Source organism: Protomyctophum parallelum, assembly GCF_964188405.1.
Source record: "Protomyctophum parallelum genome assembly, chromosome: 22".
Lineage (NCBI taxonomy): Eukaryota > Metazoa > Chordata > Actinopteri > Myctophiformes > Myctophidae > Protomyctophum > Protomyctophum parallelum.
The window spans coordinates 2226724-2240791 of NC_139714.1; the positions used below are offsets into that span (position 1 = coordinate 2226724).

At 42.7% G+C, this 14068-nt stretch overlaps 1 protein-coding gene across 1 annotated transcript in view; it reads right to left on the minus strand.

Annotated features, from left to right (window-relative positions):
* The window catches only part of tmtc2a (transmembrane O-mannosyltransferase targeting cadherins 2a), a 70394-nt gene that overhangs the window by 24050 nt on the left and 32276 nt on the right, over positions 1-14068 (minus strand). Inside the window, exons 3-6 of the mRNA XM_083757921.1 lie at positions 3526-4375; positions 2682-2796; positions 1630-1715; positions 442-626 (exon numbers count right to left, since the gene is read on the minus strand). Of these exons, the coding sequence (XP_083614047.1) occupies positions 442-626; positions 1630-1715; positions 2682-2796; positions 3526-4375 (1236 nt within the window). The remainder of the gene's footprint in view (positions 1-441; positions 627-1629; positions 1716-2681; positions 2797-3525; positions 4376-14068) is intronic.

Consider the following 14068-nt stretch of genomic DNA (forward strand, 5'->3'; position numbering starts at 1 on the left):
ATTCAGAACCTACCGCGATACGACAACACACAAATTTACATGATGCCACTTTCTGATTGAAAATGGAGGACCTATGTAAACAAGCAGATTTTGTATTGACCTGTATTGACCTATTGACCTGGCATTCACTTCTAGTGATTTTTACTAGTTGACTAGTTGCCTAGTTTCTTTTTAATAATATTTGTATATTTAAAAACTGTGTACATTGGTGACTATAATCTAGCATTCTAGCTGATCTTGAGGCCTACAAAGACATCAACTATAGTCAACTAGTACCAACGAGGTCAACTAGTGGATTTACTAATAATAATAGTTGCTTAAAGCCCTAACCTGTACTTTCCTTGAACTGTACCCATTCTGCAAACTGTTAATACAATTTTCAATTAATGCACCTATTGTGCAACCTAAACAGCACTATAGCAACAGTATAACAGCACTCACCTCCTGTCGTCCCTGTTCATGCAGCAGCTTCCCCAGGTTGTAGAGGCAGCTGGTGACGGAGCTCTTGTGGGCGTGTGGGTCTTTGAGGTTCTCGTCTGGGATCTCGGCACAGGTCAGGAAGGTGCGCTTGGCCTCCTCCAGGCTGCCCTGGTTCATTAGAATAATACCTGTGTTCAAGTAGGCCGCTGTGCAAGAGGACAGGGACAGAGAGATGAGGAGACAGTAGAAAGAAGAAGAATTTTACAAAGAAATAATTAAACTTTTAAGAAGGGGTGAAAATAGCAGATCCACAAGCTCACAACTTGAAGATCTGCTAATTTCACTAGCTTTGGTCCCGGGGAGAAATCACATTTTTCTCTTTTGGATCTCGAGCTAAAAGGTTTTGGGAACCACTGGTCTTGAGACCATGAATATTGGTAACTTCCATCCAACCTGTCTTTCTGAGTCAGATAGAGTGAGAGATTATCAGTGCAGAGAGATTGATTCTCACTTTCTCAGCCCAGATATGAGTAATAAATAATCTAGAGGGAGACTGACTCGTATGGCTTCACTGTGGAGATGAAATGACCCAGCTGGGGGTGAAATTAACCAGATTAAATGACCCAGCAGCCAGGGGTGATTTAACCAGGATCCAGAATGAAAATGAGACCTTCTTATAGCTTTCCATAATAGTACAATACAAAAGCAGTACAGAATGTTTTTTATGCTATACCCTCTTTGTACACAATGCAATTCAAATATAAATATAGCTGTAAGCAGCGATAAGCCAGGGTCAAGCCATAAAAGTAATAAAGCAATAAAGAAAAAAGCTATAAGCAATGCCTGTCTTCTAATAAAGCAGCAAAATACTACTTGATACTCCATACCATGATAACTACAATGACTGACTAACAGGTAATGTTATATAGAGAGGAGTGATGGCATACTCCTCCAAATTAACAATTAGGTTGGAGACTGAAGATGACGTCACCTTTTTGTTACTCCCACAAATCAACCAGGCATTAGCAGTGCCCAGATTTTAGACCCAATCAGGTTCCGTGTTCCGGGCTAGTGTCGTTCACTGATTGGTGTTTTGTGTTACGCTGATTGACAGTATTGTCTGTCGGGTGGAAAGCTCATATTATGAGGTTTCCACCCGACAGACGATACTGTATGACGTTACAGTAGAAGTCTCTTAAGAGTACTTACATGCTAGAGTTGGTCGACTCCCAATGGCCAGTTTATAATAATGCAGCGCCTCCGAATATCGTTGGTTCTCCTGAAGCAGCAAGCCCCTGGGGAACAGAAAGATGCAACATTACTCCTCTAGTCTACAAACTGGACACAACTGCATTTAATAAGTCACAGAAGAGCCACTACGTTGAGGAGAATGTTTGGTGCCGTTTCACCTACTGTAAATAATACCTAAATAATTACCTACTCTAATAATAATAATAATAATTGGGGAGAGAACAATGGTCTGTCTGTCAAGCACCGAATATGTGTATATATTCAGCAAAGAAGCTTCTCTCACCAGATGCAATCCCCTTTTTACCCATTATCACATTTTACATAACCTCATGAAACAGCATCTCTGTTTTCAACAACACCACAAACACTAACAAAAGATACTACATTTGGTTCCCCTCACATTCTATACAGTCAGCATTCTGATGGCCGTAACAAGACAGGCTATAAAACAGTTACAGTTACAAGACATGGGCTGTTATAAGGGGTGGCCACCTTTGACAATGAGGGTTAATGTGGGAAAATTTGAAGTTGCTTCAGGTTCTCCCTGAGGCTCTACCAATCACAATAAATCACATCACTGGCAGCAGGAAGAGATCAAGGCCACAGGGGACAAAGGAAGCTATTTCTCCACCAATCACAAGTCCTGTTTCATGTCTTGTCACTTGTGTTGACTGGAAAAGGGTTTTTCCTCACCGTATGTCAGATCATGTTTGTGTTTCGCTGCCATAAAATAGTTCCTGCCTCTCTCTCTCTCTCTCTCTCTCTCTCTCTCTCTCTCTCTCTCTCTCAGAGCTCAATCCTGTCAGATATCCTGTCACTGGTCCGACCGCTCGTTAGCCCGACCCATTACTAACCCTATCCCAAACCCTAACACTAACGACAACCACATGTGGAAGCCACCGGGTGAGTCTTAACCGGCCACGTAGTGTCGTAGTCGGACTAACGGGAGGTCGGACTAACGCGCAGTCCCCCTCCTGTCAAGGTTTCTGTAGTCAGAAGGATGAACTCACAGGTTGTACAGCATGTCGGCCATGTTTCTTCGGTAGTACAGAGCGTTCCTGTACGCCTGCTCGGCCTCCGCCATCTTGCCCTGGTTCTTCAGAACGTTTCCCATGTTTCCCCAAGCTGTATGGGAGAGATGAGATTAATTACAAATGAATATTATACAATTTAACTATCTCCAGTGGTCTCCATCTTTATTGTCTCTTTATTTATCTCTTAACCCATTTAGACCTCATGTTTCTATATCAGTGGTTCTCAATATTTCATGTCAAGGACCCCAAAGATTATCTGTATTTGGCCGCCGACCCCCATCTGAAAATATGTTGTTCCAGGGACCCCCCCCCCCCTACAAGTTCATAGCGCGGCACTCGGTGCCGTGCTATGAGCTTGTAGATCTGCAGTTTTTTTTTTTTTTTTAAGTAGAACAGAATGCTTAAAACACCAAAAGGGGTTCCCTTCCCAAGGACTGTAGCTTTATATAACATTTTGCAATTTAATTGCGACCGTATGTTGCAGTTTACTATGAAAACCTGCAAAACCTGTCAGCCACGCTAAAACCTGTCAGTCAGTCCGTCCGTCGTGACACTCACCGCATAGGGCCTAGGCTATATGGCCAATATCATTTGGTAATTTGCATTGGCTCGGAATGGCATCATCATCATCACCTTTATTTATACTCGGAAATACAGTTGAGGGCAAGCCCTCATTTTCAATGTAGCCGAGGTTACAATACACAAAATACAGTCAAAAAACAATACATATATACCAGCGTTTTAGGCACTATCGGCAGCTCTTCCGATACTGGTATCGTTATGGGAACAACTCTGTAAACCGTGAACCGTCACTGCGTACCTTTAGCAGGATTCACACTGATTCCAGATCTGTAGAGGTTCTCCTCGTGGCTCCAGTCTGTGTTTCTCAGAGCGGTTCTCATGCCGTTCAGCAGCACCAGTCCTGCACACACACTCAACAGGAAGAGCTTACGGCCTCTGGTCCTCAGCCTGACGGACAGCGTCCTCGCCCCGACGGCCACCAGTAAACAGAAGCCCATGCTGGGGATGTAAAGGACCCTCTCTGCCACCACGAAGCCCACATAGAAGAACAGGTTGGTGGCAGGAAGGAACGGTAACGCTAGAAGACCTAAAGAAAACACCACTACGTGTCTCGTAGGCGGCAGTGACGCCTGTGGGGGGCGGTAGAGACTTATATCCGACCCGTTCAGGGTGGTCTTCAGGGAGCCCAGCTGCTCCGAGTTTGCGTAGTGGTTCGTGTCGGGACCGTGGTGGTAGCCGTTCCCATTGGTGCTCGCCTTCCCGTTAGCCGGCGAGGCTTTGCCGTTATTGGCCTCCTTGGCTTTGGAGGCGGGGCCGCGAAGACAAGACGAAAGCAGGACGATGAATCCGCCGTAGAAGGCGACGGTGAGAAGGTTCCTCCAATCGGCCACAGTCCTGATCAGAGGCAGGGCGTCCATGGACCAATCGAAGCTGAGCTTGTCAGGACAGAGGAGGAGCCAGGCGTTGGCGGCGGGCAGGTGGAGGAAGGTCAGGGTTCGAGTCAGGAGGTGAGGTGAGTCGGCCGCCGGGTTGTCAGAGTTGGAGAAGTTGGGTGGTTTGTTGCCCATCCAGTAGAGACGAGCTGACAGCAGCAGCAGTCCCCATGCCGCCAGCACGCTGAGGCTTAACAACACACTGACGTTCTTCTTCTGGAAGAAGCAGAAAAACAAACTACGTCAACATTTTAGTTCCTGGACAGTGGTGGAAAAAGTACTACATTTCTTCACATTAAAAAAAAACGTACAATAGTCCAATAGTCTATGGAGTACAAGTAAAAGTATAGAATATTGGAAACATTCGAATTAAGTACAGTAAATGTAGGCTACTTTAGTACATTAGTTACTTTCCACCACTCCATTTTTAGTTCCTGAGCATCTTCTTGTTCCGCCGTTTTGTCTTTGCTCCAGAACCACCTCAGTTTGTTTTACTTTGACAATCAATTCATCCTAACATACTGAGGTCAGAGCTGGATCAGAACAGTGGTTTTAATATAAATACATCAACATCTGTTCCTTTGAGCTCCTAAGACAACAAGCTGAGAAAGAGAGACTTATCAGTCTTTCTGTTATCGTGCGTCAGCATGGAAATGTGCGATTTAATTTGCAAGTCCACGGTGGAAGGGATTTAAGACCTGTCATATTTAGCCGCCCCGCGGTTGTTCAAGAAGAGTAACTTTATGAATCAGGAGAGCAATTTGCTGGAATGTTTTTGGAAGCTGCCTGGGGCTTCAGCCGCGTTCCAGCTATAGCCGTTACTGCCAAGTACACTATGCAACTTTTAAATTAGAATGCACTCTGGCCAATAACAATATGACTAACGTTAATAATCATATCATTGCTGTTGGGCAGAAACCTCTTATCTCTCCATATTCAAACATTTTGAGTTTTCTTTCGTAAATTAATGCCCTACTTGACCATACTACAGCGTCACACAAAAGCATCAAAAGAAGCAAATCCGCAAGCTTGCACATTGTATAGCTTGTAGATCTGATTTTGCTATTTTTTTTATTTTAATCCTTAAAAGTAACAGTTTTGATCATAATGAGGTTTCCACCCGACAGAGACGATATGAGATGAACATTAGATCATATTTTTGGCCCAGTGAGTGATGGATCAGGTACTGCATAGCTACAGCCCTAAGGCAACGATGTTCTGATGTTCTGATTCATGCATCGAAAACATTTCCACCCAGTCGTAAATCAGTGGTTCCCAAACTTTTACATGTCAAGGTCCCCCAAACTGACACTAATTAGCCTGTGGACCCCCATTTGAAAAGATATGCCAGGGACCACCATAAGAGAAGGTTTTTACGGCGCTAGCAATAATCCACTGGGAGGAGACCCCGGGGCAGACCAAGGCGCAGTTGGAGGAAACACATCGACTCACTGGCCTTGGAACGTCTCGGAATCCCCCAGGAGGAAGTCACTAATGTTGCTCTGGAGAGGGAAGTCTAGAGCACTCTGGTGGAGCTGTTGCCCCCGCGACCCGACTATTGATAAGCGGTTGAAGATGGATGGATGGATGCATAGCAGTAATTCATTTCAAGGCTATGGACTCCCATTTAATGGCATTTCTATCTCTGGGACCGCCAATTTATATCGTAAAATCAAAGTTCATTTAACTCCGAGAGTGTACAAATGGAACCAAATGGACCGTTATGGGTCTGTAACTCTGAGAGTGTACAAATGGAACCAAATGGACCGTTATGGGTCTGTAACTCTGAGAGTGTACAAATGGAACCAAATGGACCGTTATGGGTCTGTAACTCTGAGTGTACAGAGTGTATCAAATGGACCCTAACGGGTCCATTTGATTCCAAAATCTGTGAAAAATGTGGGTATTATTTAATAAAATATATCTATAAATGGAGGATTAAGGAGAAGAGGAGGAACAAAATGAAATATGGAGCTGTGAATTTCTCCTTTGGTCCACCCATTCCTGGGACATGTGAGAATGGTGCAGTGAAAGAAAATGTGATTTTTCTCTATCACTCTAAAAGCAAAATTGAAACACCTGCCTGTAGAAAAAAACAAGAATGTGGGTAGGGAAACAAACCAAGCATCATGAAGGTACTGAAAGTACCACCCACCTCAGACATCAGCAACATGAAAATGACCAAAATATAATTATCTGGGTAAAAATCACGCAGGTTTAGTGTTCAAGGGTTAAGTAAAGTAAGCCTTGCCGAGCCATGTGGCCCATAGCAGGGCAGGAGCATGACTATATTTTGAGTTACAGTGCAAAAGACAGCAGTGCTCTGTGGTTACATCATTGACCTGTTGACCTCCAAATGCAGGATAGGAGGGATGATGGTTTCAATCATTATCAGATCAGTGATATTAATAACCAGTAATACGCCTTAAAGGCGATAAACAGTCTGCCAGAATAATGTCAAGAATGGGTGAAATGAATTCAGTAATTCATAATTAATATCAATTAAACTCTACAACAAGTCAGTCTATGTGACATATGGCTCAGGTGTGTGCCGTCCAAACGGTGGGAGGAGTAGCGTTTCCAAAAAAAGGTTACTCTAGAAAGAATAATAAAGTGTTCCAAGTACTATAGTCTAGTTGCCCTTTAGGGCAACCACACTAATAAACTGTCTCAGCAATATTGTCAGGGAGTTGTCTTTGTGTCGTCACAACTGTAAATGAACTGTCTCAGAAATGTGGAATATCTGGACGGCAGTAACATTAGCGTTTTCTCTCAGTCAGTTGATTCTTTATATCCATATGAGTCAAACCACCGCGATCATGGGAAATGGCTGGGAATGTCCCGATGTGCGATCTTTATAATCTTAATCTTAACCAACTCTTTTCTAAGAACAATATTGATGTAACTAAGAGTAAGCTATATTTTATATACAGAGATTTAGAAGGACTAAGCAAAATCGTGATGTGACATTTCCTCCTTTAATGCTGTTTGTCTGGAGCGAGAGATCACACAGTGCGGTGGCTGAGGTCAGAGGCGGTGGCTTCCAACGAGGCTTCTGCCGGAGTGTGTGTGTGTGTGTGTGTGTGTGTGTGTGTGTGAGAAGACAGCAGCAGCATTACATGAAAAGCATTAGTGCCCCCGTGTGTTGTGTGTGTGTGTGTGTGTGTGTGTGTGTGTGTGTGTGTGTGTGTGTGTGTGTATGTGTGTGTGTGTGTGTGTGTGTGTGTGTGTGAGAAGACAGCAGCAGCATTACATGAAAAGCATTAGTGCCCCCATGTTTGTGTGTGTGTGTGTGTGTGTGTGCAAGTGGATGCGCATTTAAAAATGTCTACAGAGGCTTCCTGTTGAAGGTATAGTGGGAGTTTCTTCCAGTGCTGATAGTCCAGTGCTAAGAACGAACCAATAAGGGTGACCTTTTGTCTCGGAATGTATTAATCATAATAACTATGAAGGAGAGTGCTGACACTGAGACCAGATGTTCTACAAGCTGTGAGACGATAAGAGCTTTTGTTTCTCACTTTCCGTCCACTCACCAGGTCAACATGAACTCCATCTTAACCGTGTGTGTGTGTGTGTGTGTGTGTGTGTGTGTGTGTACCATAGAGGTGCATGGTGGGAGGTCAGAGCAACATGGCTGTTGTGTGAAATATGGTCAGTAGAAGCAATTAACTTGCACTCAGGTGGAGCAGTGCTATTAAGTCTTCCACCACGACGGAAATTGTCGGTTCAAATCCACCGCGGTGCATCCGGCATTGCCGAGCGCCTACGGGGGAGGAGGCTGATAATTGTATTGCATGTAATCCTACGGGCTGGGGCGGGTCAGCGAGGAGTTTGGGGCGTAAGGACTAAGGAGTAGGACGGAGGCTCTGTCCTCCCGGTGGGGGCTCCACACTGGCAGGTGAGTCAGAGGCAGTGACGACACAGAAATGTGTGGGGAGGAATCGGCGTAACGACTAAATTCTGAGAAAAAGTGGGAAAAAAGCAAAAAAATAATAAAGCAATTTATAGATTTTTATTGATCCCTGTGGGTAAATTCAGATGTTATAAGTAGCATTGCAGTAAAGATCGAAACACAGGATAGGTGCAGATAAGAGTTACAGCTAAGTGCAACATTTTAGTGAACTCGAAGTGAGATAAGGACAGGATTATTATTGATTAGGATGCTGAAAGATGTGAGGATGAGTGAGTGTGTGCTTTACTGATGGATGAGACTGCACTCCTCCTCCCTCCTCCTCAAGAGAGTGAGGAGGGACACTGTCCCGAATAAATCCAATGGCGCACAGGCTGGCAGAAGCAGAACAACAATTGCAGCCAGAAAATCACTCAATTTCCAGCTCTCACTAGCCGTCTACTCTGTAACTCCTTCCTTAATTGACTTCCCAATCAATCACAGACGCAATCGATCCCTAGCAATCTCAAGATGTGTGATCAGTCAGACCTGTTTTGTAGCAGAAATGGAGGATGAACCAGTGATGTACATGTACAGTACGACCAGGATTCCCATCAAGTAAAGACACATTGCTTGATCATTCATTTTTCTGTAGGGTCTTTTAATGGTTCCACACTTCATATCGTCACTGTCGGGCAGAAACCTCTAATCTCCATTTTCTTCCATAAATTAACGCCCTGCTTGATCATACTACAGCGTCATCTTGCAGATCTGCTGTTTTGTTTTATTTGAATCCTGAAAAAGTAACAATTTTGGACATATGAGGTTTCCACCGGACAGAGACGAGTTGCTTACATTATACTTACATCTTAGTATGGATCAGTTCTCCGTTTGTGGCCAAACATCGATACTTTCTCATTTGATCTAGTCTAGACTTAATCTTCACTGTGTCGGTTTTTCCCTAGTCTCGCGTAGCCAGACAACTATTCCACAATCTCTGAATGCTATATAGTCTGGAAATACACCTCCCGAAATCCGACTAAGGAAGCTGCCATTTCTGTTCAAGAAAATATATTTTAAAATACAGTATCTTTACATTTTATTTTTTTATACAAAATTCTGCTAAGCAACCAGCTATATATATGCTTAGGTGATTTCTATTTATATTAGGATACATTTCAGAAGTGGGGAGGATTATGCATTTCCGCTTTATCGCTTACGCTTACTCATGATAGAACTTCCATTGCTCCAGACTGTATGACGGAAGCATTTGAAAATTGCGATAGGCAACGTGAGACTACATAAGACCTAACAGTACTCAGCTATAATCCATCGCTGCCATGGCTGTCGAAGCTTACATCTTGCTCGCTTAGTCGCTTCAAAGAGTTCGAAGCTGAAAACCATCTCTTCGATATACTGTACTGCACTGCATGTCACACACCCTGTGTGAGATTACTGACGTTAATGCACCCTCATTTTCTATGCCTGTCTCCAATGCTTTACTTTACTTTATTTGGTTTATTCAGTGGGTTGTACTGGAAAAACATATCAATATTGTTTTGTTGCAGTAAGTATGTCATTTTCCTCGTGCTGCTGCGCTTCAAATAAAACATGGTAAGCTCTACAGCTTTGGTCTCCAACCAGTGTCATCATCATTTCATTAGTCATAACACTGCGTCGTCTGGTCTGTTTAGTGTCACATTATACATAGTGTTTAAAACTAGTAGAAACATTAGGATTAAAGTCACTTTAAACCAGACTGACACAACCCAGCAGGGTTTAGAGAGATCCTGCAGTCATGTGTCCAGTTTACACTACATCTATAACTCTTCCCGGTAGTTTGAACCGGTTATGCGTGGCTGGTGGAAACAATAAATAATTGTAACTTTCTCCAAAAATTGCTATTATATCAAATAATTGCATTTAAGTGATTATGTAGCAACGGGCACTGAATCTCACACTCTGCGGTGATGCCAAATCAATTAGCTTTAAAACATCTTGGACAATGCAGTTTGTTGGGGACAAGGTCCCATTTGATGCATTACTGTCGACATGCCAACGTTTGATGAGGTATACACAGTTGTAGAATGAGGAAGTGTCTCCTCTCTCAGACCTAATGTGTTGTGGATTGCGCTGACTTGGCACATTGGCCCCTCGCTCATCAAGACAAGCACTATGCCAGGCATTCAATGTGCTGACATTGATGAAGTGACCTAATTATACCCAACACCACTCTACATGAAAGGCCTGCTACTACAATGAGATGGGTCACAGGTTCAAATCCCAGCCCTCCCTCCACGCATCCCAGAGGACAGCTGATCAAACTGAGGGACCCAGTGCTGCTCAGCCCCACATTTTAGAGTGCTTCCTGTCTGGCATCAGCAGCATAATGAAATAACAGCAGTGTCTCGGAGGGGAATTTAATGAAATGAAAGTATTCACCGGCGATCTTAAATACTTAAATATATGTGATGTATTCGGCATTCTGCCATCTGTTCTGCTCAATGACCCTTTCCTAGCTGCGTATTTAGGGGCTGCAGTGGCTCAGCAGTGCCGCAGTGGCTCAGGAGGTAGAGTTTTGTAGTATTGTCTGTCAATGTATCTATTTATCTATCTCCCAATCTGTAGTCCGGGTGCTGGACAAATGACAGATCAACATTTGGGGCTCCTCACTGGCAGGTAAGCCAGTAGCTAGGGTACAATAGCAGTTGCAACACAAATAAATGAGTGGGGAAGGCTAATTGACATAACGGATAATAAACTGGGATAAATAATTGGCTACTACTCTAAATTTAGAAAACTAAAACAAAAAATGCAGAGAAATTGTTTTTTTGTCTCTACAAAGCAAGCAGAACCAAACCCGAGTTTTTCAGAACATGAATTACTTAAAAGGCACCTCTGTACTGCAAACCAATGCTATTCTTGTTATCAACATAAGAAAAAACATCTACAGCTATGTCATAAAGTGTAGTGAAGACATTAATCACATTCAGAGAAAATGCAATCTCAATGCATCTGGCGGGAATCAGAGGGTAGTTGCACTAGAGCTAAATAAAATAAATCTTCTAAATCCTCCAGTTTTCTGAAATAAATATTTTCACGATTTTTCAAAAATAGCAGACCTACAAGCTTGTGAGCTTGTAGATCTGCTATTTTCAATAGCTAAATTATAACATCATTTTTAAAACACCAAAAGGGGTTCCCGTCCAAAATGCGTTAATTATACACTGACAAAGGACTATTGAACCCTGACATTTACTGCAAATTGTTATGTGAAATGACATTTGATTTGGCTTGAGAACGAGATACTGCAGATATCGTTACTGTAGGGCAGGAACCTCCTATCTCCATATTCTAATCATTTCATTCTAATTCATAGATTATACTACACTACTACAGCGTCACACAAAAGCATCAAAAGTAGCAGATCTGCAAGCTCTGCGACACAGTTTGAGCTTGAAGATATTATGCTACTTTTGCTACTTTCGAATTTGCATTCTGAAAAGTAACAGTTTTGTACATGAGAGGTTTCCACCTATATTAAGAACACAAACAACATCTTTAGAAAAACAGTTTTTCTAAAAAGTTTTCCAAAAACTCATTATATACAATTCCATCATCCCACACTTAAATATAATTATATAAATATTCCTTGTCCTTTCATCTGCACAAAATCTCAGCTCATATCCAAACAAACATCTTTAACCCTGTGTCGTATAATTTTGACGCCCCAAAATGTGTAGACATGGCATGATCCTATAGTGTGTAGTGTCAATGTACAGATTATAGATTTTATTGATATTATACTGTTTAGACCTATATTATTATCACTCTGAATTAAGAGCGTCTGCTAAAATCCCTATTGTAAATTGTCTAGTGACAGACTGAGGGACTGCCATTGGATTTTTATTTTTATTTTATTGTTTTAATGTCATATGAAAGCAGGGAATCATAGCTTCAAATTGACCAAAAACCAACCAGTTTTGGAGATAATGTCTTGCAGAAAATAGCGAGTTGAGAAAACAGGCTTGAAAAGGTTCACTTCTGTGGTCTCTAACATTACACCTAGCTACATGTTTAAGCATTTATTTCCTATTTACATGTCAATTTCAGCTCTGATATTTATTTCAGACATGCTCTAGTATGTGAGGAGTCTGCCTGTGCTATTAACTCATTTTGGATAAAAAATAAATAAATTCAGTTTCTCTGCAGTTTCAAGCTGCGGTTGCACGATGGCAGGCTCTCAGTCAAATCATAGATGGAGCCATCCTAACACTGACTTTGCACTGGGTTCTTCCTGATAGTAGAATGTAAATGCAATGTAAATCCCCTGGCCTCTCAATGTCCAGCTCTCTCTGTCCTACCTTGTCCCATTTGCCATCTCATTTCAGTCCCATTAGGGAGCTAATAGGATGAGAGATAGAGTGCGAGTCCAACCGCATCTGTCTCCTCCACTCCGACATGGGGGCTGATTTGCATTTCCTCATTGTTCACGGCTGCAGTGAGAAGGTGGTCAGATTTTGTGATTATGTGGAGAATTACTTTCCTCCCCCTCTTCAATAGCTCACTGTTCAAAGAATGACACGGGGAAGGTTTATTTGAATGGAAAATACTTAATACTGCAATTGTAGCCTACTGTAGCTGGCATACAGCCTCAATTATATTTTGTTGTATGATTGTGTCGCTTCCTGAAACGAACAGATATGTGGGTTTAAGTGGTACATTAGGCATAGATAAACACAAAGGTTGGTAGCATTACAAATTAAATACAAAAAACCCCAATTCCCATTTCAAGTGCATTTGTCTTATGTAACGCCAGCGCCGCTATTCCAAAGCCCCCTCGGGTACATAATTATTTAAACCACTTTCAGCATTGGTATGATATTTCTTTTCTGCAAGTAGATCTTGTTGAGCTGGTCATTTTGAAAGTAGCTCTCAAGTCAATAAAGTGTGGGCACCCCTGCCGTATGCAATCTCTTATTTCTGGCAGTGATAAAGGTGCCTGATAAAGCATAGTGTGTGCTCATGTCTGCCACTCTAGACCAGAGGTGTTGGTCAGACACAGTGGGTGATAAAAGCAGGGTACAACAGATAAAGGGAGGAAGTGAGGGCATTATCTCCATCGCCCTCTGTGTTCTCATAGCGTAGCGCCATGTCTGGCTCCTTATCTAGGCGGCGATAGCCCTGCGACTGACTGGGCACAGCACGGTGATATCCACACCAAATGTGTCTAGTGTCTACATCACTGCTTCCCTGTGTAACAATTGCGTGTATCATTGAGTGTATATTCAATGACCATTTTAGGTTGTAGTTTTATGGTTTTATACTTTCTAGAGTGCCAAAGTCCTGACATCCCTCGCTCATCCCTGACCTGGGTCACGGAAGTTCTTTCTCTATGAGAATAACATTGTGTCATCTTATATCAATATAAGAATTGTGGTAAATAAAAATAATAATAACAATAAAACAAAATTGTCCCAGGGCTATTGTAAGTGAGGCGGCACAATTGTCACTAACTCATATTTGATAGTAGCCTATACAGCCTGTTTATGTAATGTGAATGTCGGTAGGATGCGTACATGAGGTACATTATGTCAGACTTCGATGCTCTATTTCCGTTCCTCCTACGTCGTTTCTTTCTTGCGTTTCCCTGTACGAGACACACACATTCCTCCACTGTGGCTGTAGAGAGCTTAATGGATGCCTTGTCATTGCGGCAGTCATCTAATTAAAAAAACAGGTGTTGTGTGCATCTGCTAAACTCTGGAGGCTGTTGAACACATATGGCAGACAAAAACACCAGTCTCTCTCTCTCTCTCTCTCTCTCTCTCTCTCCCCCACACACATCCCTTGGGGTCTCTCAGAACAGATCTGGGTTATTGTTGCCAGAGACGACAGACTACTGCTAAAGCAGCCCCCCAGGGGTACAGCAAAGATAGACATGGCATGCAATTAAAAACACACACACGCACGCACGCACGCACACACACACACACGCACGCATGCACGCATGCACGCAA